This window comes from Acromyrmex echinatior, chromosome 18 (assembly GCF_024713525.1).
Source record: "Acromyrmex echinatior isolate Ae372 chromosome 18, ASM2471352v2, whole genome shotgun sequence".
NCBI lineage: Eukaryota > Metazoa > Arthropoda > Insecta > Hymenoptera > Formicidae > Acromyrmex > Acromyrmex echinatior.
The window spans coordinates 688,944-715,632 of record NC_141869.1 but is presented as its reverse complement, the minus strand read 5'-3'; the positions used below and the strand labels follow the sequence as shown (position 1 = coordinate 715,632).

At 36.7% G+C, this 26,689-nt stretch overlaps 6 protein-coding genes across 11 annotated transcripts; 3 read left to right on the top strand and 3 right to left on the bottom strand.

The window, feature by feature from the left end:
• The first annotated feature begins 92 nt into the window (after positions 1-92).
• Positions 93-8,689, top strand: LOC105150543 (Suppressor of Cytokine Signaling at 16D). Of its 3 annotated transcripts, none has more exons than XM_087415621.1 (7): positions 93-365; positions 995-1,125; positions 1,212-1,401; positions 1,615-2,897; positions 3,092-3,749; positions 3,839-4,007; positions 4,961-8,689. In XM_087415621.1, exons 3-7 carry the CDS (start codon positions 1,288-1,290, stop codon positions 5,356-5,358), a joined length of 2,622 nt encoding a protein of 873 aa, XP_087271747.1. In that variant the 5' UTR covers positions 93-365; positions 995-1,125; positions 1,212-1,287; the 3' UTR covers positions 5,359-8,689. The 3 variants fall into 3 exon arrangements, with proteins under 3 accessions (XP_087271747.1, XP_087271745.1, XP_087271746.1); XM_087415619.1 differs by having other exon boundaries at positions 93-690; XM_087415620.1 differs by having other exon boundaries at positions 93-1,125.
• A 1,683-nt stretch (positions 8,690-10,372) lies between these two features.
• On the bottom strand, positions 10,373-13,302 carry Ubc7 (ubiquitin conjugating enzyme 7). The gene is made up of 4 exons (XM_011063701.2): positions 13,030-13,302; positions 12,833-12,914; positions 12,357-12,475; positions 10,373-12,244 (listed from the first exon to the last, which is right to left on the bottom strand). The coding sequence occupies exons 1-4, from the start codon at positions 13,070-13,072 to the stop codon at positions 11,985-11,987; spliced, it is 504 nt and encodes a 167-aa protein (XP_011062003.1). The 5' UTR covers positions 13,073-13,302; the 3' UTR covers positions 10,373-11,984.
• A 394-nt stretch (positions 13,303-13,696) lies between these two features.
• Vps4 (vacuolar protein sorting 4) lies at positions 13,697-17,515 on the top strand. Of its 4 annotated transcripts, XM_087415625.1 has the most exons (8): positions 13,697-13,867; positions 13,929-14,067; positions 14,410-14,495; positions 14,562-14,673; positions 15,000-15,376; positions 15,486-15,753; positions 15,849-16,291; positions 16,662-17,515. In XM_087415625.1, exons 3-8 carry the CDS (start codon positions 14,475-14,477, stop codon positions 16,761-16,763), a joined length of 1,323 nt encoding a protein of 440 aa, XP_087271751.1. In that variant the 5' UTR covers positions 13,697-13,867; positions 13,929-14,067; positions 14,410-14,474; the 3' UTR covers positions 16,764-17,515. The 4 variants fall into 4 exon arrangements, with proteins under 4 accessions (XP_087271751.1, XP_087271752.1, XP_087271753.1 ...); XM_087415626.1 differs by lacking the exon at positions 13,697-13,867 and having other exon boundaries at positions 13,885-14,058; XM_087415627.1 differs by lacking the exon at positions 13,697-13,867 and having other exon boundaries at positions 13,885-14,058; positions 14,382-14,495.
• On the bottom strand, positions 17,459-20,891 carry Pdp (pyruvate dehydrogenase [acetyl-transferring]-phosphatase 1-like protein, mitochondrial). Its single transcript, XM_011063699.2, has 4 exons — positions 20,369-20,891; positions 19,611-19,752; positions 18,723-19,199; positions 17,459-18,237 (listed from the first exon to the last, which is right to left on the bottom strand). The coding sequence occupies exons 1-4, from the start codon at positions 20,498-20,500 to the stop codon at positions 17,555-17,557; spliced, it is 1,434 nt and encodes a 477-aa protein (XP_011062001.1). The 5' UTR covers positions 20,501-20,891; the 3' UTR covers positions 17,459-17,554.
• Positions 20,892-21,094: 203 nt separating this feature from the next.
• On the top strand, positions 21,095-25,535 carry LOC105150538 (Kinesin-like protein at 67A). Its single transcript, XM_011063697.2, has 2 exons — positions 21,095-24,701; positions 24,825-25,535. Exons 1-2 carry the CDS (start codon positions 22,159-22,161, stop codon positions 24,862-24,864), a joined length of 2,583 nt encoding a protein of 860 aa, XP_011061999.1. The 5' UTR covers positions 21,095-22,158; the 3' UTR covers positions 24,865-25,535.
• Positions 25,374-26,688, bottom strand: LOC105150539 (uncharacterized). Its single transcript, XM_011063698.2, has 3 exons — positions 25,963-26,688; positions 25,698-25,881; positions 25,374-25,616 (listed from the first exon to the last, which is right to left on the bottom strand). The coding sequence occupies exons 1-3, from the start codon at positions 26,214-26,216 to the stop codon at positions 25,584-25,586; spliced, it is 471 nt and encodes a 156-aa protein (XP_011062000.1). The 5' UTR covers positions 26,217-26,688; the 3' UTR covers positions 25,374-25,583.
• Position 26,689: the final 1 nt, after the last annotated feature.

The following is a 26,689-nucleotide window of genomic DNA, read 5'->3' as shown; positions in this document are numbered from 1 at the left end:
GCGTCGACGTACATACGTACATACAATCGGCGCAACTTCACGTGCGAAGGCATTCATGATAATGATGACGTAGTAGTTCGTAGTACTACATGAAAATCGCATGCGGCGAGGTTGGCAGCGCCGATTGGCTAGGCGTGACGCTAGGCGCGGAACGCGACGAACCGGACCGAGCCGAACATGGTGCGAGGCGAAACGTGAGGCAGGAGGCTGCTCCGCGTTGTCTTACAGATATCGATTGGGTCCCGGCGTGGGCACAGCGCGCGTCATGCGGCGATCATGAACGGCGTGCCCCCGCGCGACGACGACGACGACGAGGCCTGGATCGCGATTATCGCGAGTGCGCCGCGGCCGATTTAGCGCGAGGGGTAAGCCGCCGCGGCGTTGCTCGTCCATTCGCCTCTCCCGCGTCCAGCAGCTCCAACTCCCGAGCACGAACGTTCCCGGTCCTCGACGTTTTCCCGAGACGTGCGACGTACGGGACCAACCTCGGCTCCGTCAATCTTTCCTCCTTGCCGGGCGCTGCTCCAAATTGTCCTCCGGCCGATTTGTCATTGTGCATTTACCGCCGATTTGGAGCACTTTGCTTCTCCCCGGAACTGTCATCGATAAGATTCGCGAGAAGAGCCGTATTTAGTATTAAACGCTCGATGAGATTCGACACTCGCCGTAATTGCTGAATGGATGGAATTGGTTAGCTATCGAGTGACTATTGTGAAAATCTTTTGTAATTCATTGAGAGAAAACTCCAATCTATATTCTTTTTCTCCTATTTCTTTTTCGGAAGATTCGTCTACTCGTGAATAATTTTAGGATGGATTAGCCTTGAGATCTAAAGTGTCTTTGATCATAAAATGAATGGAAGAATTGATCTTCATGACTCATATATCTGTAGTTATGACACTAAAGATATCATGACTCATCCTTCCTGTGCGTATTCCTGTATGTTATTCTATATGGAACTTACACAGATTGTGTTATCATGTTTCTGTTTTAGGATTGTCAACTGCATCACTTTAGAATTTATCATTACAGTTTCTCATAATGGACCATGCGCAGAGTACAAGCAAACGTACGAATATAGAATTTGTAAGGCAATCATATATTGCCTGTAATACTTTTTCTCAGGTTAGATATCTACAGCATTGATCTAAAAGTATTTAAGAAAAAAATATGTGATTTGCAATTCTAACAGTCATGCTGTTAAATTTTAGGGGGTGTCATGGAAATATCAAAAATTCTGGCTACTATAGACTTTTCAGTGCATAGGTGAAGCAAACGAAATTTGAGATGGACTCCCCGCCATCATGTTCGCTGAGCGCTGGGCCTCTCAGTGATCTTGGTAGCAGTGGCCTGGGGGGTTCGATATCTAGTGATTCTGTTAGAGCACATCTTGCGATGGAGGTAGGATGATTATATTTCCTCGAGTTAAAGATATCTTTCCATACAATGACTACATCGGGGAAGAGAGCACTATCAGCGCTGTTTGTTATATCATTCTACCTGTATCATTCATTAGATATAAAACGAAGAAGGACTGATATTATAGCGCTGACAGCACGTTCCTCAAATGCAATCATATACCTCTCTTAATCTCTGAAACAAAATCTCTTTTAGATGCAGGAGAGTGACATAGAGAGCAAGTCCCTATCGCAAGATTCTTTTGATTATTCGGATGGTATGTGTGGCGAGAATTTCAATACCCTGAAAAAGGGCCCAGGCTGGGGCGATGCAGACGGCAAGTTGGAAGTCGAGGTGGTCGACGTAGCGATCAAACCACCGCCAGAATTTCAGGATAGTCCATCGCCGCCAGACTCGGAATCTTCATCGGTGCCGATTCTGAATTACGCGCGACTAATGAGACGCAGAGCGCCACGATGGATCGACGACTATGCTGAGAACCTGATACAATCGATGGTAGAGGAAGCACTAGCGATTTCTTGCCGCATCTCTTGGCCAGAAGGAAGAATCGCGCCTATTACGAATCCGGTTTCAGTGGTGACCCGGTCCCAACAGATCAATCCTAAACGCATGTGGGATCTAATGACACCTCCAGTATGTCAGGGCGCTGCTACCATCACTATTACCCCATACAATACGCTAAACCGGCCAAACTCACGCTGCTCGCTGGCCTCCTCGCGATTGTCCAGCTCACACAACTCTATCAACACTACTGGGCTTGGCCACAAAGCTGACGACAGCAGCTTTATTACATCCGCGATGTCGCACGATGTGTTGACCACAAGTGAAATTAGCGACATGTACAATGTACCCTTTGATTCAGACATTTACACAGTACCGATTGATGTGGTGCGGCCGTTGCATGATCTGCGAACGCCACAGCGGCCTAAACGGCACCGGCATCATCGCAAAAGACGGCGGAACGTTTCTGCGAGTTCGCAAAGCGAGCTGGAGGCACACATCCAACAGGCGCGTCATTATTGTGGCAAATCCCGTGCCATCACGCATGTTATCAAATCACAGCGTTTGTTGGCTGATGTGTGCTGTAATGAGGGCAATCCCGCTGTCGGCGGTGGTGGTGGTGGTGGCGGCGGTGGTGGTGGTGGTGGCGGTGGTGTTGGTGGTGGTGGTGGTGTTGTTAGCGGCAGTGGCAATAGCGGTGCCGGCGGAGGTAGTGGTAGTAGTGGCGGTAAACGACACAGCGTGCCGGGTACTTCTGGTCGTCACAGTGTCAGACCATCGAACGGACATGCACATAACATTGGTGAACCGATCCACATGACCTTGCACGAGGTGCGACAGTATCTACAGACGTTGTACTCGAGCTCTAGCGATTCTAGCGAGAATAAGATCAAACGGGACAAGGCTCCTTTGCTGGGCCATACACCAGTACATCTCGCCGCAACGCCTAAGGCCCTCAGTGTAAATAATAATAATAGGTAAGTATGATAATTTTTATGGATAAAACAATCAGCGAAAAAACGAATTTTTCGATAATGAATTTTTATTCTATACTGTTTTGTTCCTGTTACTTTTGACATAAATAACTTGAATTAGATATCAAAATGTTCTTGGCTACTGTCAAATTGGCTCTGTCATTAATCTAATAATATCTAATGCTGTCTAATAATAGGTATAACAGTAATGCGCATACGGATTCGTCCACGGACACGCCGGTGTCTAATAAGAGTACTAGTAACGGCCTGATGATCCATCATCACAACAACAATAATAACAATCATAACAACAATAACTCTAATAATGTAAAGAAACATAAGAGGAACGCGTTCGTTGGCATCAGACACAAGAAAGCGCGCGACGAATCACATAAAGAGAAGAGCGAATCTGAGCGAGAGAAGATGAAGAAAAGTCAACGTAATTTCTCGTTAAATCTCAAGCAGACGCTCTGTAACATCTTCCGATTTCGACGACTAGGCTCTCCGGATCATTTTGTGGAGAAACGGAACAGCATCGTACAAGGAGAGATCGTTGAAGAGGAAGAGGGTGTCGATTCCGACCAGCATACAAACAATAATAACACCGCTCCATCTGAGGTAGAGCCGTCCGCACAGAAGCTGCCATTCTTCAAGCGCGCTTTACCACCTCTGCCCAAGAGTAATAGTCAAGTGGGGGTAGAGCAAGCGGAAGAGGCCCTTACAGCAATGGCACCTAAATGTGAGTCTCCGAGCTCGGTACAGCCGCAAGTTCCACCCCCTATCGTGCGACCAGAAGAAGATACTGCTGAGGACACAAGTATGGATTTTGCAGCCAGTATCGAGAAAGTGAAGGATGTATGTAAATTTTATTTTTCTTTTCACTGACTCTTGGTACTAGGAAGAATTGCAGAGAGTATTCTGTGTATTTCTACTTTCTGAAACAGTATGGATGGTATTGGGGACCTATATCTGGTGAAGCGGCGGAGAAGATATTATCTAACGAACCGGATGGCTCATTCATCGTGCGAGACAGTAGTGACGATCATTACATTTTTTCCTTGTCATTTAGACTCAACAGTTGTGTGCGACATGTAAGGATAGAACATGATCAGGGTAAGTTTTATTATCTTTACACTATAAGAATTTATATATAATGTCTATTATGGTCGAAGCTGGATCCTTAGATGCTTTTAAATAACTTCTATATTGAATTTTTATACTAAATATGTAGCTATTTGAACTGCACGCCGAAATTATTTTTCGGACTTATAAACGCAATTAAACTATTGTACTATAGTAATATCACAAATTAAATTGATAATAATTTTGATAATTTGCTGCTCAGTCAGACCTTATTATGCCCGTGTCACTACGCTTTGAAGACTGAGGATTGCGAATTGAGGATTAGAATTCAGCCAATTAGAATGAAATAAATTAAAATTAAAACTACCTGATTGGACGAATTTTAATTTGTAATTCGCAATCTCCAATGCGTAATATGACACGGATATTAGAAAGATGTTAATGTACTGAAAAACTAAATAAATTTATTGCGAAAAACATTGTCCTAAGCTTTTAGATTAAATTAGAATGCTCGTACGGAATATAAGAGATCCGGGTTCGACTCCCGACCGAATATCTTTCGCAATAAATTTATTTATAGTTTTTAATACATTAACATCTTTCTAATATGATATCAGATTGAACATCAAATTATTAAATTGTTTATCAATTTAATTTGCGGTATTATATATATATCAGATTGAGCATCAAATTATCAAATTAATTATCAATTTAATTTGTGATATTACTATAGTAGTTTAATTATGTTTATAAGTTCGAAAAATCATTTTGGCGCGCAGTTCATAACTACATATTTAGTATAAAAATTCACATAGAAATTATTTAAAAGCATCTAAGATCCAGCTTCGACTATAATAGATATTAAACTCTTATTTGTTGTATTCACATATAAGGTTTTAATAAATCGTTTATTATTCTTCACACTATAGACAATTGATCTTTGTTTTCATCCTCGCTTTAAATTCATTTCTTCCGATATACAGGTAATTTTAGCTTCGGCAGTTGCACGAAGTTCAAGTCGCACACTATCGTTGACTTTATCGAAAACGCGGTCGAGCATTCGCGCAGCGGTCGCTATCTCTTCTTCCTACACCGACGGCCAGTTCTGGGCCCAATGCGGGTACAGCTGCTCCATCCAGTGTCGCGCTTCAAACAGGTGCAGAGCCTGCAGCATACGTGCAGGTTCGTCATCCTGAAGATGGTGCGCAGGGACTTGATCCCGACTTTACCGCTACCCCGGCGACTCATCGACTATCTCAGCACACCTCATTATTACAGCGAGCAGCTGGCGGCTGAACAGGACGACCGAGCCGAATCGCCGGTCAGCTCGTCGACCGGCGAACTAGAGAAGATCTGCTTCACACCGCAGGGTCTCTCGTGAGGTATAGCCGTGTGACTTTTCCCTCCTCCGCTCCGCTCTCTGTGCAAAGAGATATTTGCGCCGAACGTCGCTCGCGGCGTTAACGTAAATTTAATTCGCAGTTTAATTAAATTTTCGCAACATGTAAAAATTTACATCGCCGTTTTCATTCAAATTCTGTCGACGTGCAAAAATTTAAAAGATCGCTGAATTAAATTTTGACTGGATATAATATGGAATTTCATTTATAGCTGCATAAAACATATTATTACATATATGTATATGTACAACAATTTATTTTATAATTCAATTAATTTTGAGTTTCTGGCAGGGTATAAGAATTTAATTTCTTGGTTTAATTAAATATATGTACAAACAGGGGCGGCAACTTACCTCGCCTATGGATGTGGAATTTTTGACTGACGAAAGGAAGTGAAGGGAAGAGTACAAAATGACGTTTTATTTTTATTTATTTTGTGCTCTTTGTTGCCGTCCCCTTTTTTACAATTGCAAATTGCGACGCTCTGTCTAACAGTTGGCAAGGGATCATTTATATTGGCCGTAACCATATGCTGTAATTTGTAAGAATTGACTAATCACAGTCGAGTATTTCCCTCTCATTCAATTGTAAGAGAGGAATGCTCGATTGTGATTAGTCAATTTTTACAGATTACTATGGCATACGGCGCACGATTACGGCCAGTATAAATAATCCCTAAGTTGAATCTCTGCTACGCGCGCAGTTATACTGCCATCACGAATATCGGTATCTGTGCACATTTTAAAAAATTCACAATTGATTTTTAATCCAATTCATGGATTTCCACACTAAGTTAAATTTTGGGTGTGGAGCTCCACAATTTCACATCATAGTTGCCGTCCATGTGTACAAAAATTTAACATTTGCTGCTGAACTAAATTTTAGTCAATATAAAGGAATTTACAATCAGTAGCTTAATTGAATTATCATTAATGTGCAGAAATTTAACAACTTAATAATCGAAATTTTCGTTGCCGGAATTTAATTCATGATTTGAATTTTTGCCATCGTCGACGATGTGATGTACGATTAATGATTTTGCGCTTGTGATTTTGACTTCGACGATTTACGGCGTATCGATTCGTAAAGTGAGTATTGTGATTAAACTTGAAAGTAGAGGAATATATAAAGAAATTTCCGTGTGCACTATATATCTAGAGCTGCAAGTTATGGTCGTTTCAATCTGATTTGATTGTCGAGGGAAAGGAATAAAAAATCAATTTATTCTATTTCAACAAAAATCGTGATATTGTATATCGTAATATTCATTCTGTGTATGTACTATGCTGACACGAGACTTTTGAGATAACATAATTTTCTTTCTTTGAGATATGATTCTGTGCAGCTTGAATCGCAGCTAAAGTAAAACTGTTTGCGGAATAGCCAATATGACTAATTGAGGGGAGATTCACGACGCGAAATCATTTATTCATCTCCTATCAAATATTACTTGACGATCACATCTCTGTTGTTAATTTATGCAGTACAACTTTAAAGGCAAAAAGAAAGAGACGCGCGATCGAACTGAGCGTAAACAAATTCTGTATAGCCCTTTCTAATTTCTTTTTATGGACTATAACGAATGGCAAGATTACATGTGACATAAACCACGCACAAAATATTCGTTTATACGTACACATATAAGTGCATATATAAATATACACACACGCGTATATATTGAAGGAAGGGAAAGAGAGAGAGAGAGAGAGAGAGAGAGACACGCAGTAGTCGAATGGAATCTTTTTGCGTGCCATACTTGCCATTTTCTGTTGAAGTTTACGCAGATTAATATTAATATTTCGTTGTAACGTTGAAGATTATATTTAGTATTTATTCTTTACAGTCGTGCTTCCTGCTATCCTCTAGCAGATAGAATATTCTTATAATTCAGATTATCTTTGGAGTTGATTTAGTTGATTTAAATTAATTGATTGCTAGAAGAGCAAATCAACAAGAGAAAAGCATGGAATAATGTGGAATCATATTTATTAAAAATTCTTACATTTTTCTTTTACGAATCGATTACGCGAAACCATTGAAAGTTATCTCGATTGTAAAAACTCTTACAAATATATATAACCAAAGGAAATATTCTGGCAATATATAAAGGGTAGCTAAAGTCGCAATGCGCAATTCAAATGTTACATGATTTCTTATTCATTTAAGTAATCAATTTAAAACTAATTAATATTTAGTTAATAGAAAGAAAAGTAGTGAAATATTAGTGACTGGTGCTATGCGAAATTATATTCTTCATTTTCATGCATGATTAGAATAATCGCGCGTTTATTTTTATGCTCAACAATTTTGAAAAAGCAGTGTCATGCAATAACGTTCATCGAAATTAATCGGATTTTGATGGTACTGCGCAATTCTATATATATTTTTATATAATTTAATATATTCGTTTAATTTCGATTGTATTATATCTATGATTTTTTTATTTAAACTGTTAATTATACGTTCAAGAATTATAAACGAGTGACACAAACTTTCTCCGCAAGCTTTTTCGAAGTAGATACTTATTCCGATCAATTTTCACATTTCAATGTTCCCTAGAGCTTAACAACGTGGCATTAGTATTGCTATAGATTTTCCAAAGGAAAACTTCCTGTGGCAATTTGTAGCTGAAAATCGTGAAGATACGTTTATCGATACATAGATCCCCTTTCTCATTCTTTCAACATTTATTGATATCGAGGAGTGATTCGTTGACTGATTTATTACCTCGAGATACAAGTGAATATAATTTATGTTTGTCTAGAAAGTGTGTCGCTTGAAATTCCGTTTTTGCGCTTTAGACACAATACGCATACACAGACACACATGCAAACAGACACGTATACACTGACAAATTTTGTACTCAGTATCCACCAAGTAGATTTTGCAATACGATTACTATTAATATTAATGAGATCGTCCAGGAGGACTATGCGGGTCCTGCGTGGGGTTTGTAAGGCATGTGCGTATAGTTAATAATGGTACCACAATACCTCACAGTCACAGAGGGAGGTATACGTATATAGAGCAGAATTAGTAAGGTTTTATAACGAGCGTATTTACATCAGCATAAGTTGCACACATCTCACATACACATCTCACATACACAACACACACACACACACACACACACACACACACACACACACACGACAAAACGTGTGATTTCAACTACAAGGAAATTCTAGTTGTAAGGGAGCGTGAGCGTTTTATTCGATAAGATTATGTTTAAGGGTCAGTTGCATTAACAGGCTTAATTAATTACCGCGACAACAGATGATAATTCTAGCTAATAACGAAATAAAGGACAAATTTTTGATTAACTGTTTTTTTATGTTAGTTTTAAGTTTAGTTAACTGTTGTAAATTGAACGATTTAAATTGATTTAAATTAAATTAGACTTAATTAAGTTTTAATTAGTTTGGTTTTAATCTAAGTCAACTTAATTAATTGACTTAATTTAAATCGATTTACATTAATTCAAGTTAAAACTCTGATTAGCGCTAATGATAGTACTGTCGCCTCCGAGTTTAGTTGTACCTTGATTAATTCTCTGTAAATCTTAGTATGTAGATAAGAGAGAGAATGAAAATTTATTTAATTACAAAATATTAATCAACGTCTTCATTAGCTATAGTTGATGCAACCGGCTCTAAGAATTAATTGTAAGAGAAACGTAGCGTTCTGCGCCAAGCGGGAGGCCTACAAAGCTGTAACGTGTCGAAGCTAAATGTAATAATCGGACAAGAGAATATTGCCAAGTGCAAATAATCAAAGTATGGCATTTCCTAAAATAATCAATCGAGATTTTAAAGACGAATAATGAAGCTCGAGTTTAGCGCAAAATACGGCACGTTCGCAGCCTAGAAGAGGCTCATAAAAGTAGCTCAAGTCTCCGTCTCCGATTGTTTATTGCGTGATTAGGCGACAGGAAGTGTATGTGTCAAACGTTTTTGTATATTTGTAACATTTTCGTCGACGTTGTGCGCAAATACGCGCGGCGCTGTAAGGAGTGATTGCTTTTGAATGTACACTTCTTCTAGCGAAATGTGATATTACTGATAAACGGACGGCCACGATATTAGACCCGTCTCGCGACAAGCGAAACACTGCAAACGTTAAACGAGTCGAGCGTTCATATACAGACTGTCCCGGCACTGTTGCGTACTTTGCTCTCGATTTCACGACTAACTCGCAATGAATCTTTAAAGCGTAATATCGACGTGATACCTTGCAAATAAAATGAAGCTTCCGATCCTGGTTGTGAAAAATGTGGCAGATTCGTTCGGAGGCGCGATCGAATTTCGATAAAGATTCGATATCGATCGGTGTTACTATCGCTTGGCACAGAATGTAAAATGCATCCTCTCTCGTATGCCAAAGTATGCAGCTGTACCCAGAGTACAACATCTGTGTATTTTCGTTCGGTGTTAAAGACGTAATTTTGCGTACAAAGATTTTTACACGATTGTTTATAAATTATGTTTTTAGGTATTTGTATGTATATATATATTTGGAAAATTTGGCACAGAAATTATTTAGGGATTATATATATAAGAAAAGGGATCAAAGAATTATAATTAACCCTACAAGGCTAACTCTTCTTTTCCATAGTTGTTTATAATCATACTTCTCTGAGATTGCATATATTTGAGGAAAATGCAAAAAAAGAATATGCGAAAATTTATTCGACTTAATTTTTTTATCTATTAAAATGTTACTATAATTTTAGAATTGAAAAAATTTGATTTTCGGAAAATATTAAAAAGTTAAAATCTTCTTCGGAAATCCAATAGAAAAACCCAATACGCGTATGTCTCAGAGATACATGTACAGATAGTGTCCTAGGGTTAAAAGAGTGTACAAGATGTTGTACTTCGGCTGTACGAAACAAGTACATTAAAATCTTATTATTTACATATAATTGCCAAATGCTAGTCACAAATACTGCATTTTTTAGTTGGACTTCAGTATTGTTTATTAATAAAATACCAATTCACGTGCGAAATCTTGTATTTATTCTTACTGATGATTTTAATCCAAGCAAAAAAAAAGGCGAGAGTGAGAAGGTATAATTTGCAAAGATCTGAGGAACAAACAAGTTCACTTTTTCGATTTAAAGTAAAGAAAAATTAATCTTTGAATTATTAGATATTTCGAGCCTTGTCAAATTGACCAAATGCTCTTTTGATTTGCATACACTTTCAATGTTTAAACATATTATCCAGATGGTTAAGCTCAATGAAAAAGCTCATTGATAAAGCTCAATGAAATAAATGAATATTCGATGAAGAGTTGATAATTTCGAAGAATGGACTTGTCTGATCCTTGAAATCATACTTGCAATTCGATCGCAAAGATCATCTATTGTATACGCGACGAGGTGTACTAATTTATTTCTTCTAGTCTAATTACAGGGTGTTTTGCGTAAAGCAACTCGGAGTCATATCTGCGAGGGGATACTAACAATGAAAAAAAAGTAGTAGATTTTTTTTGTTGAAAAAAGATTTTAATTAAAAACAATTTTAATTATCTCTAAAATTAAAAGGAAGCTGTTTCTTTTAAATCAATCGTTCGGCTACTCGGACTGGGACGCTTTAAGTGGGACACCCTGCACGTCTTTGTCACCAAGTTCGATTGTTATCAGAGCGGGATGTGCACGATAATCAATCTGCTGTGCGGACTTCTTAATTTTGTAAATACGATGCGGCAATACACGTTCCGGAACTTCTATCAGGATTATGCCGACGGTCTCTCGATCGGTACTCACGTGATTTCGTAAATATAAAAAAATCTGGAGACACTGGTAGTATCTCGGCGCTAAGCTACGCGCAGCGACACTGCCGTGGCTTATAACTGACCGCGAGAACAATTTAGTTTATTCGCTGTTTCGTTTTGACAAACTTATGAATCTTCTAAAGATGATTTTTCAGTGAAAGAACCACTATTCCGCTTATTTCTATTACATACATCTTTGTAAAAAAAAAAGAAATACTATGAATATATTTATTTAATCTGTATTTCTCTCTTTAAATATTAAAAGATATTCAAACACATTAGTTGATAATGCGTTTTCGCCGATATACATTTACATGTGAATAATATAACACCATATGCGAATGTGATAATTACTTTAACATCGCCGTAGGATAATTTGTGGGATCAGTTGATAATTTTAAATACTAATATATATTATACTTAACGTCAATCACGCACCCGAACACAAGAAACGAATCCTGTCCTTCGTTATCGGTTTGTCACAATGAAATGGTACATGTAAGCGTATGAGATAATCGCGTATGTATTTGATTACCCATGTTTGTACTGCAATGTTGAAAATAAACATTTTTTGAGATTAACACTTTTGATTCCTATCATCGAAGAGTTACTCTTTTATAAGTGTAAAATTCACAACAATATATTTCCGTGCGCAAATAATTAGTGGAACGTGCGCGAAGAATTATTTGCACACAAGAGATTCATTTGCTGCACAGATAAAAATTTATTATTTCCTACAGAAATATATCGACATCAACCGACAAAAGTAATAATACCCGCCGCTTTCGAGCTTTTTCTTTTTCCTTTCTTTTAACAGATGGATTCTATTTTAAGGTGGAATACCCAAAGTCTTTCTCACCAACTTTTGAGCTATCTTCTCAAACTCCGCACGATCTTCTCTCCACATCTTGGCGGCATCCACATTGGCACCACTCTCATCATTTGGTTCAGCCAACATACTTACAACACTCAACAGTATCTTCTCCACACTCTGTACTGGACTCCACCTTTCCGCACTGCTTTCATAACCCATTGGATCATCACCAGGTGCATGTAATATGCTTATGCAGACTCTTCCATCTGCATAAACTAAACAAAAGAAAAAATATAATTTTATATTTATAGCTGACAAAAATTTCAGTATTGCTGTTCAATTAATAGCTAAAGTACAAGTATATCTTGCTTAATAGCGATATCTTACTGTTGGGATGGAACATCTCACAGGTAAACTGCATTTTTGGAGGACTTAATGGATAATCTGGAGGAAATATTAATTTAGCTGGAAACACTCCACCTTCAAAGCAGGTTCCTTCAGGTCCACTAAAAATTCATCACATCAAGAAAACACATCAAGAATCATATTCAACTCATATCTATTGAAGAATTTATGAAGAAGTTCACGTGAAAGTATTATTTATTCAGCAGTAAATATGAGGTTTTTTTTAATTACTAAAGTAATATATACTCATACTTTAAATAAAATAAATATATATTTGAAATTTGACGAAAGAGCGAGAAAGAAAATTTTTAGTGTAGTCCAATGCAATGACAGAAAAACAAGCCTATTGGTTTAAGCAATCAAGGTACAAAAAAAAAGGGATAAGAAAGCTGTATATAAAATAGCAAGAATTAACAGTGGAAGATATTTGCAGAGATAAATATTGAAAGAGAACTTACGTGATGAGGGCCTCCCATTCGAAAAAGTTTTCCTCGTTAATCGGGCCGGCGATGATACCTTCCGGCGGGTTCAAGGTTAGCTCTGCAAGATCGTCATAGTGCAGGCGTTACTGCTTCGCGGGAAAAGCCTCGAATAACGTGATTAACGAGCGAGCTAACGTTACTGCGATGTAGGAGATTAAAAAGCCGATTCTCACGTTTGTACTCCGCCATAAGTCGTCTGAGCGCTGAGCCTGCCATCGTTTAAATCATGCGAATGATTCGTCGGCTGTTGCGAAACGTTAAATCGTTGGATGATTTCTCCCGCAAAGTCTCTCTTAAGGTTGACCCCGAAGAATGGCCGCGGCGGCCGGGATCCGATAAACCTCTAAGTTTTCCTCACATGAAGATCTAAATCAGCTGTTTTCTCCAGTTTCCTCCTAACCTAAAAATCGCACAATCCTGCGCCTGCGTCGTTCTCCCCACAATCGTGCACTTGACACGTGACACGCCGTAGGCTGCGTTCCAAAACTTCAACAGAACGGGGTCGTCGCGTTCCAAAATACTTATTTTCCGGCATGCATTGTGGCGAAAATTCGGGCGTTTTCATGAAGCCTGATCTTTAAGCTGGTTCTATATTAGTCGCAAGTTTATTGCGACAGCCAATATGAAGCTTGCATTTTGAAATCAACACTGTCCAAGGAAGATTTTACTCTATATGCTATAGTATACGTCACATGTACTATATATTTCGAATAAATTTTCCTCAAAGAGGAAGTTTTGGAACATAGCCAAAGTATTGTACAATATATACGCTGGGTTCGTTCGGAGCAGCTCCCGAGAGACAAAACGAACAATGCTTTTGGTTAAACTGTTGCACCAGTTCATCTTTTTTCCTTTTCTCTCCAGGAAGAAAAAAGAAGAAGAAAGATAAATTGGTGCAAAAATTTAGCCAAAAAGAACAGGCCTATGACGTCTCGCTGCTCTAGATATTTTCGAGAGGAAGGAAATTTGTAGACGACTGTTTCGCATTTTCATTCGTCCATTTATTTCGCGGTGATTAACCCCTATGTTATACAGCCAATAACGAAGCGAGGTTAAATGCATCGATTTCCAGGTATTCGACGGAACATCCGAAGATTCCGAGGAGTAAGCTAAAGCTAAAATGACGGCGAGTTTGCAGACTTGCTTGAAGGCATCCTGAATTTTACAGTGACAACAATATCAACAATATTCCAGGAAGATTCGTATGTATCGTATGTGTCTTGTGAAATGTCTGAATTAGCTGTGCAATAAGTTGCATTGCGTTATTTTGGCATCGTCGCCAACAATGCGGTACGCGGTCTCAGTTTTGTCGCATAATTACAGAATTTTAGCGAGTGACAGCGAGTGAAAAGATTTGATATTGTGGGAGATCATTTCGTGTACTGCTTGACGAAAATTGGGATGCTCAGTCAAATCAAAAGATTTGTCGCGATGGCATCGATATTTTTGCGAAAATTGCATTGTTGATAGCTACGATAACGGAGTAACCGAAGTGATAAACGACGTTTAACTTTTGATTTTGAAGGTTACTAATTGACGAATCCTTTTGGTAGCTTAACAGGCACGAACAGCCTGTATTGTATATTCAACTTCTCAACATCTTGAGAAGAAACTGAGCATGGCTTCGGCGATACTACAGGTAAACATTTACAAAATTAGAAGAAGATGAGATATCAACAAAATTACTGAGTAATCAATTTTACAGAAGGCCATAGATCTTGTGACAAAGGCTACAGAAGAGGATCGCAATAAAAACTACGAGGAAGCTCTCAGATTATATGAGCATGGTGTTGAATACTTCTTGCATTCAATCAAATGTATGTCCAATACCAAGTAATTAATATTTAATAATAAGGGCCTCTTTCACCAATTTCTGATTAAATTAATCGATGTTCAACTCCTAGAAGTGTCAACAGCAGTTTAATGTGTCTAGAATATCTTTTCTCTCTTCTTCTTCTGCATTTAGTTCTCACATTGATAGTGATTGAGTTAATCATTGATTAACATTAATCGGGAGTGAAAAAGGCCCTAAGTAAACATGATATACAAGTTTAATAATTTATTGTGTTATTGTGTTAATGAACTAATTGTATTGTATATAAATATTTAAAATTAACATAATTGATTTGATAATGTATTTCAGACGAGACGCATGGAGACAAGGTGAAGGAAAGCATAAGAGCAAAATGTATGCAATATTTAGAAAGAGCAGAAAAACTAAAAGAATACTTGAAGAAGAATAAGAAAAAGCCAGTTAAGGCTGGAGCAGACAACTCCAAGAATGAGGATAAAAAGAGCGACAGTGGTGACAGTGACGTTGACAGTGATCCTGAAAAGAAGAAATTGCAAAGCAAATTGGAAGGCGTTATAATTAACGAAAACACAAACGTTAAGTGGAGCGATGTCATTGGTCTCGATGGAGCCATAGAAGCTTTAAAAGAAGCTGTTATTCTACCTATGCACTTTCCTTATCTCTTTACTGGCAGACGCATACCTTGGAAAGGTATTTTATTATTTGGGGTAAGCAATTTTAAATACGACGAACTTAATTATACTTAATTATACTTAATTATACTTAATTATTTATTTTTACTCGAGATATATTCTTAATTTTTAATTTGCTATTTAGCCACCAGGAACCGGTAAATCATATTTGGCGAAGGCAGTGGCAACAGAAGCTAATCAAGCTACTTTCTTCTCTGCGTCATCGTCGGATTTAGTAAGCAAATGGTTAGGAGAGTCAGAGAAGCTTGTAAAAAATCTGTTTGAATTAGCACGACAAAAGGAACGTAGCATTATATTTATTGATGAAATAGATTCTCTCTGTTCGTCGCGATCAGATAATGAGTCAGAATCCGCAAGGAGAATAAAAACAGAATTTCTAGTTCAGATGCAAGGTATGTTTTCAAATATTTATCTATTTTGTGTTTTTGTCAAATTAAACACAAAATACAGTTGGACTAATGTTTTTCTGTACATATATATACAACAGGTGTAGGGAACAATAACGAGAATATACTTGTGCTGGGTGCCACGAACATACCTTGGGTCTTGGATTCTGCAATTAGACGAAGATTTGAAAAAAGAATTTACATTCCGTTGCCCGAAAAACAGGCGCGCTCTGCTATGTTCAAGCTCCATTTGGGTAATACATCACATTGTTTGACGGAAGAAGATTTTAAGAAGTTAGCGGCTTCTACCGATGGTTATTCGGGAGCCGATATAAGCATCATTGTACGAGACGCTCTAATGCAGCCGATTCGACAAGTGCAAACAGCTACACACTTTAAGCGGGTTAAAGGACCGTCGCCTAAGGATCCTAATGTTATCGTTGACGATTTACTTACTCCATGCTCCCCTGGTGATCCGGCTGCCATAGAAATGAATTGGATGGAAGTAGATGGTGATAAATTGTTCGAGCCATCAGTTACCATGGTAAAATTTATAGAAAATACTTGTTTTTTAGGTCCTGCCTACATTGAAAGAAATATTAGGAACAGGAATCAATTAAATATTAGAGAAATTAAAAAATTAGAAATAGAGATTAAACGTAATGCACAATAGATATAAATAAAATGACATAAAATTCTATTCTTAATTTTTTTTATTTCTTTTATATTTAGGCTCGGTTTAGCCTGACCACAATTTAACTAGGTAATGAAAAACTGAACCTAATATTTCTACTTGTTCCTGATATTTCCTCCATTGTGCATAGATCTTTAGTTATATTATTTTTTTATGTTTATGTATGTGTGTTATATATGAGAAGTGTTTTTATCTGATATATATTATTATCATTTTATAGAAAGATATGTTGAAATCACTAGCAACGACCCGTCCTACAGTGAATGAAGAAGATTTGACAAAATTAGAGAAATTTAAGGAAGATTTTGGTCAAGAGGGTTGAGAGAGTCTTTCGAACTCTCTCGTAACTAAGTAAACAGATTTATAATTCAACGAATATTTTTAGTTATACTTGCTTGCCTTATTCCTCTTATGATACTCGCTTGATAATATCTGTATAAATATGTTATATTTGGAAACGAGTTTTTTTCCCTCGTCTCCTCTTTAGATCTCTTCTTTTTTTAAGTGTAACAATTATTACAATTTATTATTACATAAGCTTATTGCTTATTTATTTAGTAAAAAATGACACTTAAGAAACAAACCGTATATTTTGAGATAAAAAAAAATCTTAGACTTTTATCAAGCAGTCAAACAAGAGGTTGATTATTTTTTATCATAAAGTGCAAAGTAGGAAAAATGTTGGTGATACATTTACGAGGTATATGGCATGACTCTGTGTTTAATGCATCACTATTGTAATCACTATAATAAGTACCTAACAAATTAATTGTAAAATCATAGATTTTATATAGCTACTTCCTAATCACTTTTGATTATAGTTTCAAACATTCTTGTGTATTACTATCCGAATATCTCGATTATAATTCAAGTGGGCTTAACACGGAATTATTCATAGAGAATCGGAATCGAATCGTATGTTAGCCAATTAAAAAACATTTCGCTAACTGAAATCGATGGAGTAACGCGAGTGTTATGTAACATATTACATACATATTACTGATATTCAGAATACTGTTTTCATGTAAATTGTTTTTATTGTTAACTAAATAAATAACAAGCTATATACTGATACACACCAGTATCAAAAAATAGTGAGAAATTGCGACAGTTTTAGGGAGGACAATGTCTTAAAAATTCTGAATCCATATAAACGATCGTTATGGTGATGTCGTCACGAAATATTCGAACCACTTCGTTTGGCAGAGTCAACAATTGCGACAATTTGGCATCGTCTATTCCATATTCTGTACCACCTAAAGCGTTTCTCAGTAAATGCGTCGCTGCATTGCTATCAAGAGGTTTTTTCTTCAAGCCCTCCTTGCGTTGCAACAACATTTCATTTATGTCCGACAATTTCATATTTTTACGAGGTAATCTGAATGGACTGAGCGTAACTTTTCCACTCATATGTTCTCCTACCAAGCGTACTGCTTGTAATGGTGAAATCAGGTCCCATAGTCCGTCACTAGCTAATATAAGAAATTTATCCCTCGGCGTCAGTCTATGATATTTAACCTCCGGATTAGCGCTTAAATAGGGTGGTGTATGATAATTTGGAGGAATTGCCGTCTCGCCGAGGAATGGTACCACGACTTCCTTCATAATATTCTTAGTCCACTTGTAGCGAAAATCACCTAATGAGCGAAGTGGCGCTAGTTGCCCAAGTAGTCTTTCCATTTTAATCACAGTCGATCTTTCATTTGGTGGATGCTCCGATAAGATTCTCTCTACCTCCGTGCGATTATCAGCGTTATGCTCAATCGTCATCATTTTAGCCGACCATCCATTGTTTTCTAAATGAAATTAATACAGGACTTATTAGTACAGTCATATCTCTCTCCTTTCTCTCTCTCTCTCTCTCTCTCTCTCTCTCTCTCTCTCTCTCTCTTATCTCTCCTTTTAATTAATTAACAACAGAAAGTAGTCCACAAATTTAAAATAAAACAATTGTAATAAAAGGCTGTAGGAGTCAACGTTATCAGTGCAGTTATCAGTGCGATTATCTTATATTTATTAAAATTATTACATAAACCTTGATGATGTCAATGAGCGCAACAATAATATAATACGATTTTGATTTCGATTTATCTTTGAGTCATCTTCAAATCGTATTATATTATTGTTGCGCTCATTGACATCATCAAGGTTTATATAATAATTTTAATAAATATAAGATAATCGCACTGATAACTGCGTTGACTCCTACAGTCTTTTATTACAATTGTTTTATTTTTAATTAATATTAAATACAATGAGATAAGATAATGAAAAGACAAACCTGAGAGTACTCCTAGGACAGCCTTACAATCACCAACACTAGCGACATGAAGATGAGGGCCATCTATGTGCGCAACAGCAGCAACTGTACCCGACATTGCGACAGCGAGAGTTTTTGCAGCATCTTTCTTATTTAATTGTAACAGAGCTTCGTTTGATAGATCGTTATCTAATCTGAGAAACGCATTTTCCAAAGCCTTTTCCATTTGAAATTTTTTTCTGGTATCTGATTGTATCAAGTCTTTTATAAAATTTAAGAAACTTGTTTGATAGAGATCTCTGATTTCGGCTACAAATTCTATTTTATCATTGAAAGTCTCGAGTAAATTAATTTGTTTATCAGTATTAATAGAATTCGAATATTGTTCCAATAATTTTGATGGTAACAGACATGCCGATATATAATGAAACAATCTTTTCGATACTACTTGTGCACAGGCACTACCACCATGACCATCAAAAACTCCCAATAATACACCTGCAAATAGATAAAATTGGAAACAATGTATCTGTAGAGATAAAACTAAAAAATCCTTGAATTTTAATGCCTAATACCATTTATCTATGTCATTAGTATTATTTTTTATCAACTAGTCGACAAAGTCAATTTCAGCAAGAAAAAATTAATTTTAACTTTCAACATATAATATAATATTGCATAGTTTTTCTATTATGTATAAAATCTGCGCAACGAGTTAATTTTTTTATTGCTGCATTGGATGGCAACTAAATTTTTCCTTCTTTTTGCTAAATATCAAACGTATATTTAATTTATTGTACAAAGAGTATATACTAATTTAGCTATAAAAAAAATAGATCTAATGTAACAGTGACATTGACACTTTTGTTAAAGAGTTACAGAATAAAGTTCATAGTTTGACCTCTGTACCTTTAGTTAGTAAACATTGAGCCTCCGATCTTGTATCTTCTATAGGATTATTAGATGCCAATTGATTAGAGTCATAATATTTTATAGATCCTGTACCAGAAAATTCTTTGGTATACTCATTGGCTTGTAAGACGTTCGTGACCTGCAACGAAATAGTAACGATAGTATGCATAATATATCCATAGAGAAGAGATGAATCACAGGATGTTTTCCAGCAAGGACACAGTCAGATAATGTAACATTGTGAATCATTATATCCTTGCCTATGTTAAACAAAGATGAAACGATTCATTGTGTATGCCTTCCAACAAGCGACATAAATACAACAGACACAATAGATCATCACACCTTGCTGTTTGCCAATGTTAAACAAAGATGAGATGATTACTGTGTTGTACTGTGTCACTTGTTGGAAGGTATACTGTGTTATACAGTGTCTGACTGTATCTTTGCTGGAAAACATTCACAATTGAATTATTTGTATTCTGTATATATCTTTTCTTTAAAATGCTAAAAGCATCTAGTGAAATAATTATCAATAAATGATAATTATCTCTATTCTTTCTTATTTTAAATATATAACTTTATAAATATTTTCTTTAAAAATGTTAAAGTTTATGTAAGAAAAATATAATAATTTTTGTATAAGAAAAATATAATAATTTTGTAAAAGCAATGAAAATTAATCCAGGATACAAACGTGAGCAATGAAGGACTAGAAAATTATCGTGTATACTAAGGATTAAATTAAAATATACCTCTTGCGGCGTGAGCCGTGGTAATGCCATATACAATCGCTGAAAGCTCTTGTTGCCGCAAGACTCGCTTGTTCTAGCATGCACATGCCGGAAACTTTTAACGAAGTCATAGCTGATTTTTTGCAAGACCATCCTATCTCAAAATATCGCCGCGCTCCGGCACCGTTCCTCGTGCTAATATTCCTCTTCGCCCCCGCTTTTCCAGCACATCTTCGATCTCTTATAGGTTAAAGACACTCAAAACAAGTACGTGCGACCGACAGCGTTCTTGAGTTTGATGTGTCGTGCGAAGATTCTGTATACCTTATATATTGCGATTTACGTAATACAGATACGATTCTCTTTTTTTCCGGAGTTAATCGATGTGCCTAAACCTCGCAAAACAAAACATCGACTCAGATGTATGCGTTGTTGAAGCTGTCGCTTAATGTTATCACATGTAGTCGCAACGTGCACAAACTAACGTAAACACGTGTAATCTTCGGAGCACCTGACGCTCTAAGACGTCATTAGAGAATGAGCTCAATGACCAACAATGAATGTATAGAATCACGCGTCACGCGCAAATAATCTAGACCAATCTAGACCAATAGATTTATTATTCGCATAGATTGCACTTTTTGCACTCAGTGCTCTCTACTAGGAAAATTATGCAACACTGATGCAATTGAGTGCAAATCGATTTACATATTTTCAGTGTTAATAAATAATTTAAACCTTTTAAAGTTATGGGATATCAAAAACTATGTAGTAAAAAGGGTTAAATTATTTATTAACACTAAAGATGAATTTATTTATTAATCAATTGCACTCAGTGTGTACAGATGTTGCATTTTCCATGTTGCAGTTTTCCATGTAATTTTGGATGTAAGAGCCATTCCACACAACTTGCATATACGTAAAGAAAATGCTGAGGAGGACTCCAAAGAGAGTCGAAATGTTCGAAATAAAGAAGACATCAATCCAATACTAAGGGTTGATTGTTCATTCAAGGGTTGTTGATTCACTAAATAATTGCGCCGTTTATCGTTGCTGACTCTCATTAGTTTATCATATTTATGTTTTTGTATTGTTTAAAATTCGAGAGTCCTACGTTCTAAAAATTTCTCCGAGGAAGATTTTATTCTATATGCTATAATATATGTTACATGTACTATATATTTCGAGTAAATTTTCCTCGGAAGTTTTGGAACATAGCCCTAATATAAATATTGTTATTGCATAAAAAAAATCATCCAATCGTATTTTACGTTTGTCTTTATGACAGAAATGTGATTGAATAATTTTCTTTATGCATACACGATTATGCGACTATGCAAGTTTGTGTGGACTGGCCCTAATCCGTAATCATGACTTGTTGGAAACCGAGCCTGAGGAAAATCGACGATATCATTTCCCCTAGTAATTTTGATCGTCTGGCGATTTGCGCGCCTGCGCTCGATTGTCGGCGTTTAAAATTCAAAACTTAACGTAACGCCAAACGGCTCTTCGCGTTCTTCGGTGACGAGCGTTTATTTGTTAGCTCCGTGTTTTTGACACGATTTTCTTCCACCTTTGCGACGAAAGAAACTTGCCTCCGACCGAGCGAGCTCAACGTACGTCGAGTAACGATTGTGTAATTAACTATAGACGAAACGCCCGAAAATTTTCGTGGCGTGGCGTGGCGTCGGGCGATGTCACGATGTGAGAAGAGCAACGTGAGTGACGTCTGTTCCTTTGCTCTCTAAATTACGCGCTATGATACTGTGAGGATCGCAAATTAGTCAAACTCGAACGGTCGTAGTCTACTAATGATGGTTTTTAATAAGAAGGATCTGGGCAAAGCATTCTCGCCGTCCAAAGCCAAAAAAGTGGGACTCAAGAGACAGTTGTCGGCCAACGGATCGGTCAAGCCGAGCACAAGCGGTTCCACAATGAAAACGGAGGATACCTCCGAAATATCAATTAAGGTGATCGTGCGAGTTCGTCCGCCTAATGAACGTGAGCTGCAAGATAACAGCAGAACGATTATCGAGGTTGTCGATGACAAAATGTTGATCTTCGACCCGAAGGAACATGAGACGCCCTTCTTTTTCCACAATGTGGCGCAGAAGGGTAGGGACATGCTGAAGAAACAGAACAAGCAACTACAATTTATCTTTGACAGAGTCTTTGATTCGACATCAACAAATACCGACGTGTTCGAGGGAAGCACCAAGAGATTGATCAACAGTCTCCTGGATGGCTACAATTGCTCTGTATTTGCCTATGGTGCTACCGGTGCTGGGAAAACTCATACGATGCTGGGTAACAGGGAAGATCCTGGTATTACGTATCACACTGTGGCAGAACTCTTCTCTGAGATTGAGAATCAGAGCAAACATCGTGAATTTACCTTGGGTGTGTCTTATCTGGAAATATATAACGAGAACGTACAAGATTTGTTGCACAAATCAGGCCAATTGCACCTGAGAGAAGATGGTAGATGTGGAGTTGTAGTCGCTGGATTAGAACCTATCGCTATTCAAAACGCTGAGGAATTGTTATCACTGTTGGCAGAGGGTAATAAGAATCGCACTCAGCATCCAACGGATGCAAACAAGGAAAGCAGTAGAAGTCATGCAGTTTTCCAGGTATACATCAAGATAATCAATAAGCTAGACAGTCAGGTGCAGCGAGTCAAATTGTCCATGATCGATTTGGCGGGATCTGAAAGAGCTTCGGCTACTGGATGTAAAGGTGTAAGATTTAAGGAAGGCGCTAATATCAATAAATCCTTATTGGCTCTTGGGAATTGTATAAATAATCTAGCAGATGGTATAAAATATATTCCATATAGAGACTCTAAACTTACGAGGCTATTAAAGGATTCACTTGGCGGTAATTGTCACACTGTTATGATAGCTAATATCGCCCCTGGTAGCAGTACTTATGAAGATACACATAATACTTTAAGATATGCGAATCGAGCAAAGAAAATCAAATCGTATGCTAAGAAGAATGTATCTTGTGAAACACATGTTGCTGGTTACATCAAGATAGTGGAGGAACAGAAGAAGGAAATAGATATTTTGAAATCGAAATTGGCAGCTTATGAGAATGGAACACCGCAACCGATTGAGAGCAAACCAACTGTCGTTATGTTGGATGCATATAACAAGCTAATAAAATTGCACGAAAAGAAGAAGAATTTAATAGAAAAGATACTGAGTTTGGAGAGCGCTGATAAGATTTTGGCTTGCAGGATACTCTATAAGAAAGACGCAGATGAGAGACTACACAATCTAACGGCAGCCAGTGACATCTTGTCACAGGAAGAACGAAATGCTAGTGGAAAGTTGCGCATTAATAAATCTTTACAACATTTTCAGCGGCAGCGAAAGGCCCTTAAAGCGCAAATGCAAGAAGCATGGCAGGAATTATGTTCGATTGAAACAGCAATACAAGAGACAAAAGCTAAACCTCTCGATGAAAATCTGCAGAGTAAACTGTCTTTGGAAATTTTCAGCATCGAGACATGCTGGATTCCCAGTATGCAACAGCACATGAAGAAACTCAGCAGTGTTCTGCAAAACGAAAGGCAATCGATTAACACTATAACAAAGAGTATGAGTAATACATTACAGAATTATTATAATATGGTGAAAGGCTTCGGTACAATGACTGATAAAATGCAAGGAGAATTTAAAGAATTAATTAAGTTGCTTGAAGGTTTTCGAAATATCAAATGGTCTGATACGGACGAGGCAAACAAAGTGGACGATTTCAACATGTTTACGTGTTTGAGTACAAATGGAATAGACCCATTAAATAATTCAATGCCAGCAATCGCGGAGATGGATGATGAAGAACCAAATACAAATATGAATATTTTGAACTGTACCTTCGATGCTGCTATGAGTGAGAATAATATCGACAGCAATATTTCTAATTTAAGCAACGGAAGTAATTTAAGCAGCGGAAGTCATGAAAATAAATTCTTGCTGAAAGATGAATCAGTGCAAGCATCTCCACGAACTGATGCAAAGAACATAATCAGGAAACGTGTATTATCTGACAAAAATAGTGAAAACAGCAGTACACCTTTCAAACAGACGAAAAAGCTAGTAATGAATAACAAAGTACAGAGTACTGGTCGAGATAAGGAGAACAAACTGCAGAGGCCTATACAAATGAGTGCAAAAAGTGTCGCCATTCTAAATAAATTAAAGAGCAATACTGCTAATTTGTCATCTCTTTCCCAACATAATAGTATCGAGGAAAAGACAGACGTGGCATTCAAGGCAATACGTAATAAAGAGAGGCGCGGTCTTATGACAACCCATCCGTATCAAAAATCAATTGTTGGGAAAAAGTAAGTAGAGAGAGAGAATATCTAATATCAGAGAGGATATCTAATATTATCTAAATTTTTTTCGATCTTTATGAAAATATTAAGTATGTATCATATGTATATTATTTCTTGTTTATATTATAGACCCACTCCTGCTCCACCATCTACTAGAGTTCCATGGTAATTAGACAAAAATTTGATACCTGGACGCAAGATTGAAGAGATAGTGATCTTACAAATATTGTTAAGTAGTAAGACTTTTAAGAAGACTTTTTTACATAGATGCAAGATTTTAAATAGTAGATAATATTGACTACATGCTTAAAGAGTAAAGTCGAGTATTCTAATAAAATGACTTCTTTTAATGTTACCTATATTTTTTTAAGCTTAATTTAGCAGAAAAAAAATATATAGTTGTGCAAGCAATATCTTTCTCTCTTTTTCTGTAAGTATATGTTTAGGAAATGAAATGACAAATTTTATAATTTGTGAACTATATCATGCATTTATATATATATACATGACTTATTTTCTTTTATTCAACACTGATGCATAAATAAAACAAGATACTGTTCAACAATTGTGATCTATATTTCGTTATTGTTTTCGAAAAGTATATTATATAATTAATGCAAAGCTATATATAATCTGCCAAAGACAGAAAAAGAGAGAGAGGCATTTTTACTATTAAAATGCTTTGTATATTAAACTTATATTTAAAGATTTACATCACACAAGTGAAAATATAAATTAAATTACTTTATATATCTTGACAAGCTTTTTGCTGTATGGAGAATATCGATTACTTGATGTATCCGTAAGAAAAAATAAATTATTTATGTAAATTTATAAAAATCGCTCGAAAAACGATAAATATTACTTTATACAAAAAATTATTATTAATTACTTCTTCTTGAAATCATCATTGAGATTTTCCTAAAAATATCACGTTCAATGTATTATGTATTATATTTTTATTATTTATTATTCAGCTATCATTCAACTTGGAATACTCACATATTCCCGCAAGGCATGTGACACGTGTTTTGGAATCTCTGGAACTTTCAAGTCTACGGCCGACTGTCTGCCACTAATTATCGTCGGTAAGATTGATCTCGAACGTTCAAAAAGCGTGGCAAATGATTGTAACAAAAATGCCAAGAACGCCAATGACGCTAATACGCTGATGGGATCAAAAGCGCTAAAATACACTTTATTATCGACAAACTATCCTTGCAATGAAAGAAGAGGATTTGATATGATTATTTCAAGAAAAACTTACTGGTAATAAGCCGGTGCGGACGAGCCAAACCCACCATAACTGCGTTGAATCGATTGTTGTTTGCGTATATTCGGAGAATTCAGATAAGGTAGAAACGATATGCTCTTCAGCTCTGTCTTGTACGTATCCGGTAAATTATACTGGGGCGGATTACTACAAGACGGTGCTTCGGTTACAGTCCTTTCTAATTTTGTTGTCTGCATCTCGCATCGAATAATGTCGAACGCACTAAGAAGCAATGTAATCTTCAACATTTTATGTTCAGATGGCTATTTAAACTTTTGTTACTTTTTATGCGTGTTACTATACATGAGACAAGATCCTCAATAAATTAAGAATGACACTATATCGTTATAAAGCGCAAAAGAAAAACAATCGGTAATGTTCGCGATATATGTCGTTAAAATTTCTATTTCACATTTCGAAGATATGAAGACTCGATTGTGTTCGACGAATATATAAATACCGAGAAAGAGATAACAACGAGCGTTTCTGGTTGACTCTTTGTACGCTCTAGTTGTTCGCGTCTTATTCAAATTATAGTAAATTCGAGTATTGTTATGAATAGCGCAATTTCAATCTTGCTATGTTGACATTAGTCTTGATGGGTAACGAGCGTAAAATTATACACGGCAAATTGATTTTTCAAATAGGATACCGTTTACGGAAATTACGGAGAAATAGATAATGCTAGTTAAAATTAATTTAGCTTTTCGTGATATAGTTC

Coding starts and splice junctions, on each gene's coding strand:
- LOC105150539 (XM_011063698.2), bottom strand. CDS start 26,216: ATGTTGAAGATTACATTGCTTCTTAGTGCGTTCGACATTATTCGATGC. Junction 25,882..25,962: donor TCCGCACCGGCTTATTACCA/GTAAGTTTTTCT, acceptor AGTGTATTTTAG/CGCTTTTGATCCCATCAGCG. Junction 25,617..25,697: donor CACATGCCTTGCGGGAATAT/GTGAGTATTCCA, acceptor TGATATTTTTAG/GAAAATCTCAATGATGATTT.
- Vps4 (XM_087415625.1), top strand. CDS start 14,475: ATGGCTTCGGCGATACTACAG. Junction 15,754..15,848: donor ATTTCTAGTTCAGATGCAAG/GTATGTTTTCAA, acceptor TATATACAACAG/GTGTAGGGAACAATAACGAG. Junction 16,292..16,661: donor TCGAGCCATCAGTTACCATG/GTAAAATTTATA, acceptor ATCATTTTATAG/AAAGATATGTTGAAATCACT.
- Pdp (XM_011063699.2), bottom strand. CDS start 20,500: ATGGTCTTGCAAAAAATCAGCTATGACTTCGTTAAAAGTTTCCGGCAT. Junction 19,753..20,368: donor CACGGCTCACGCCGCAAGAG/GTATATTTTAAT, acceptor ATTTCGTTGCAG/GTCACGAACGTCTTACAAGC. Junction 18,238..18,722: donor TGTCCTAGGAGTACTCTCAG/GTTTGTCTTTTC, acceptor AATTTCATTTAG/AAAACAATGGATGGTCGGCT.
- LOC105150538 (XM_011063697.2), top strand. CDS start 22,159: ATGATGGTTTTTAATAAGAAGGATCTGGGCAAAGCATTCTCGCCGTCC. Junction 24,702..24,824: donor AAATCAATTGTTGGGAAAAA/GTAAGTAGAGAG, acceptor TTTATATTATAG/ACCCACTCCTGCTCCACCAT.
- Ubc7 (XM_011063701.2), bottom strand. CDS start 13,072: ATGGCAGGCTCAGCGCTCAGACGACTTATGGCGGAGTACAAAC. Junction 12,915..13,029: donor ACTTATGGCGGAGTACAAAC/GTGAGAATCGGC, acceptor ACGATCTTGCAG/AGCTAACCTTGAACCCGCCG. Junction 12,245..12,356: donor TGAGATGTTCCATCCCAACA/GTAAGATATCGC, acceptor TCTTTTGTTTAG/TTTATGCAGATGGAAGAGTC.
- LOC105150543 (XM_087415621.1), top strand. CDS start 1,288: ATGGACTCCCCGCCATCATGTTCGCTGAGCGCTGGGCCTCTCAGTGAT. Junction 2,898..3,091: donor AGTGTAAATAATAATAATAG/GTAAGTATGATA, acceptor GTCTAATAATAG/GTATAACAGTAATGCGCATA. Junction 3,750..3,838: donor GTATCGAGAAAGTGAAGGAT/GTATGTAAATTT, acceptor TTTCTGAAACAG/TATGGATGGTATTGGGGACC.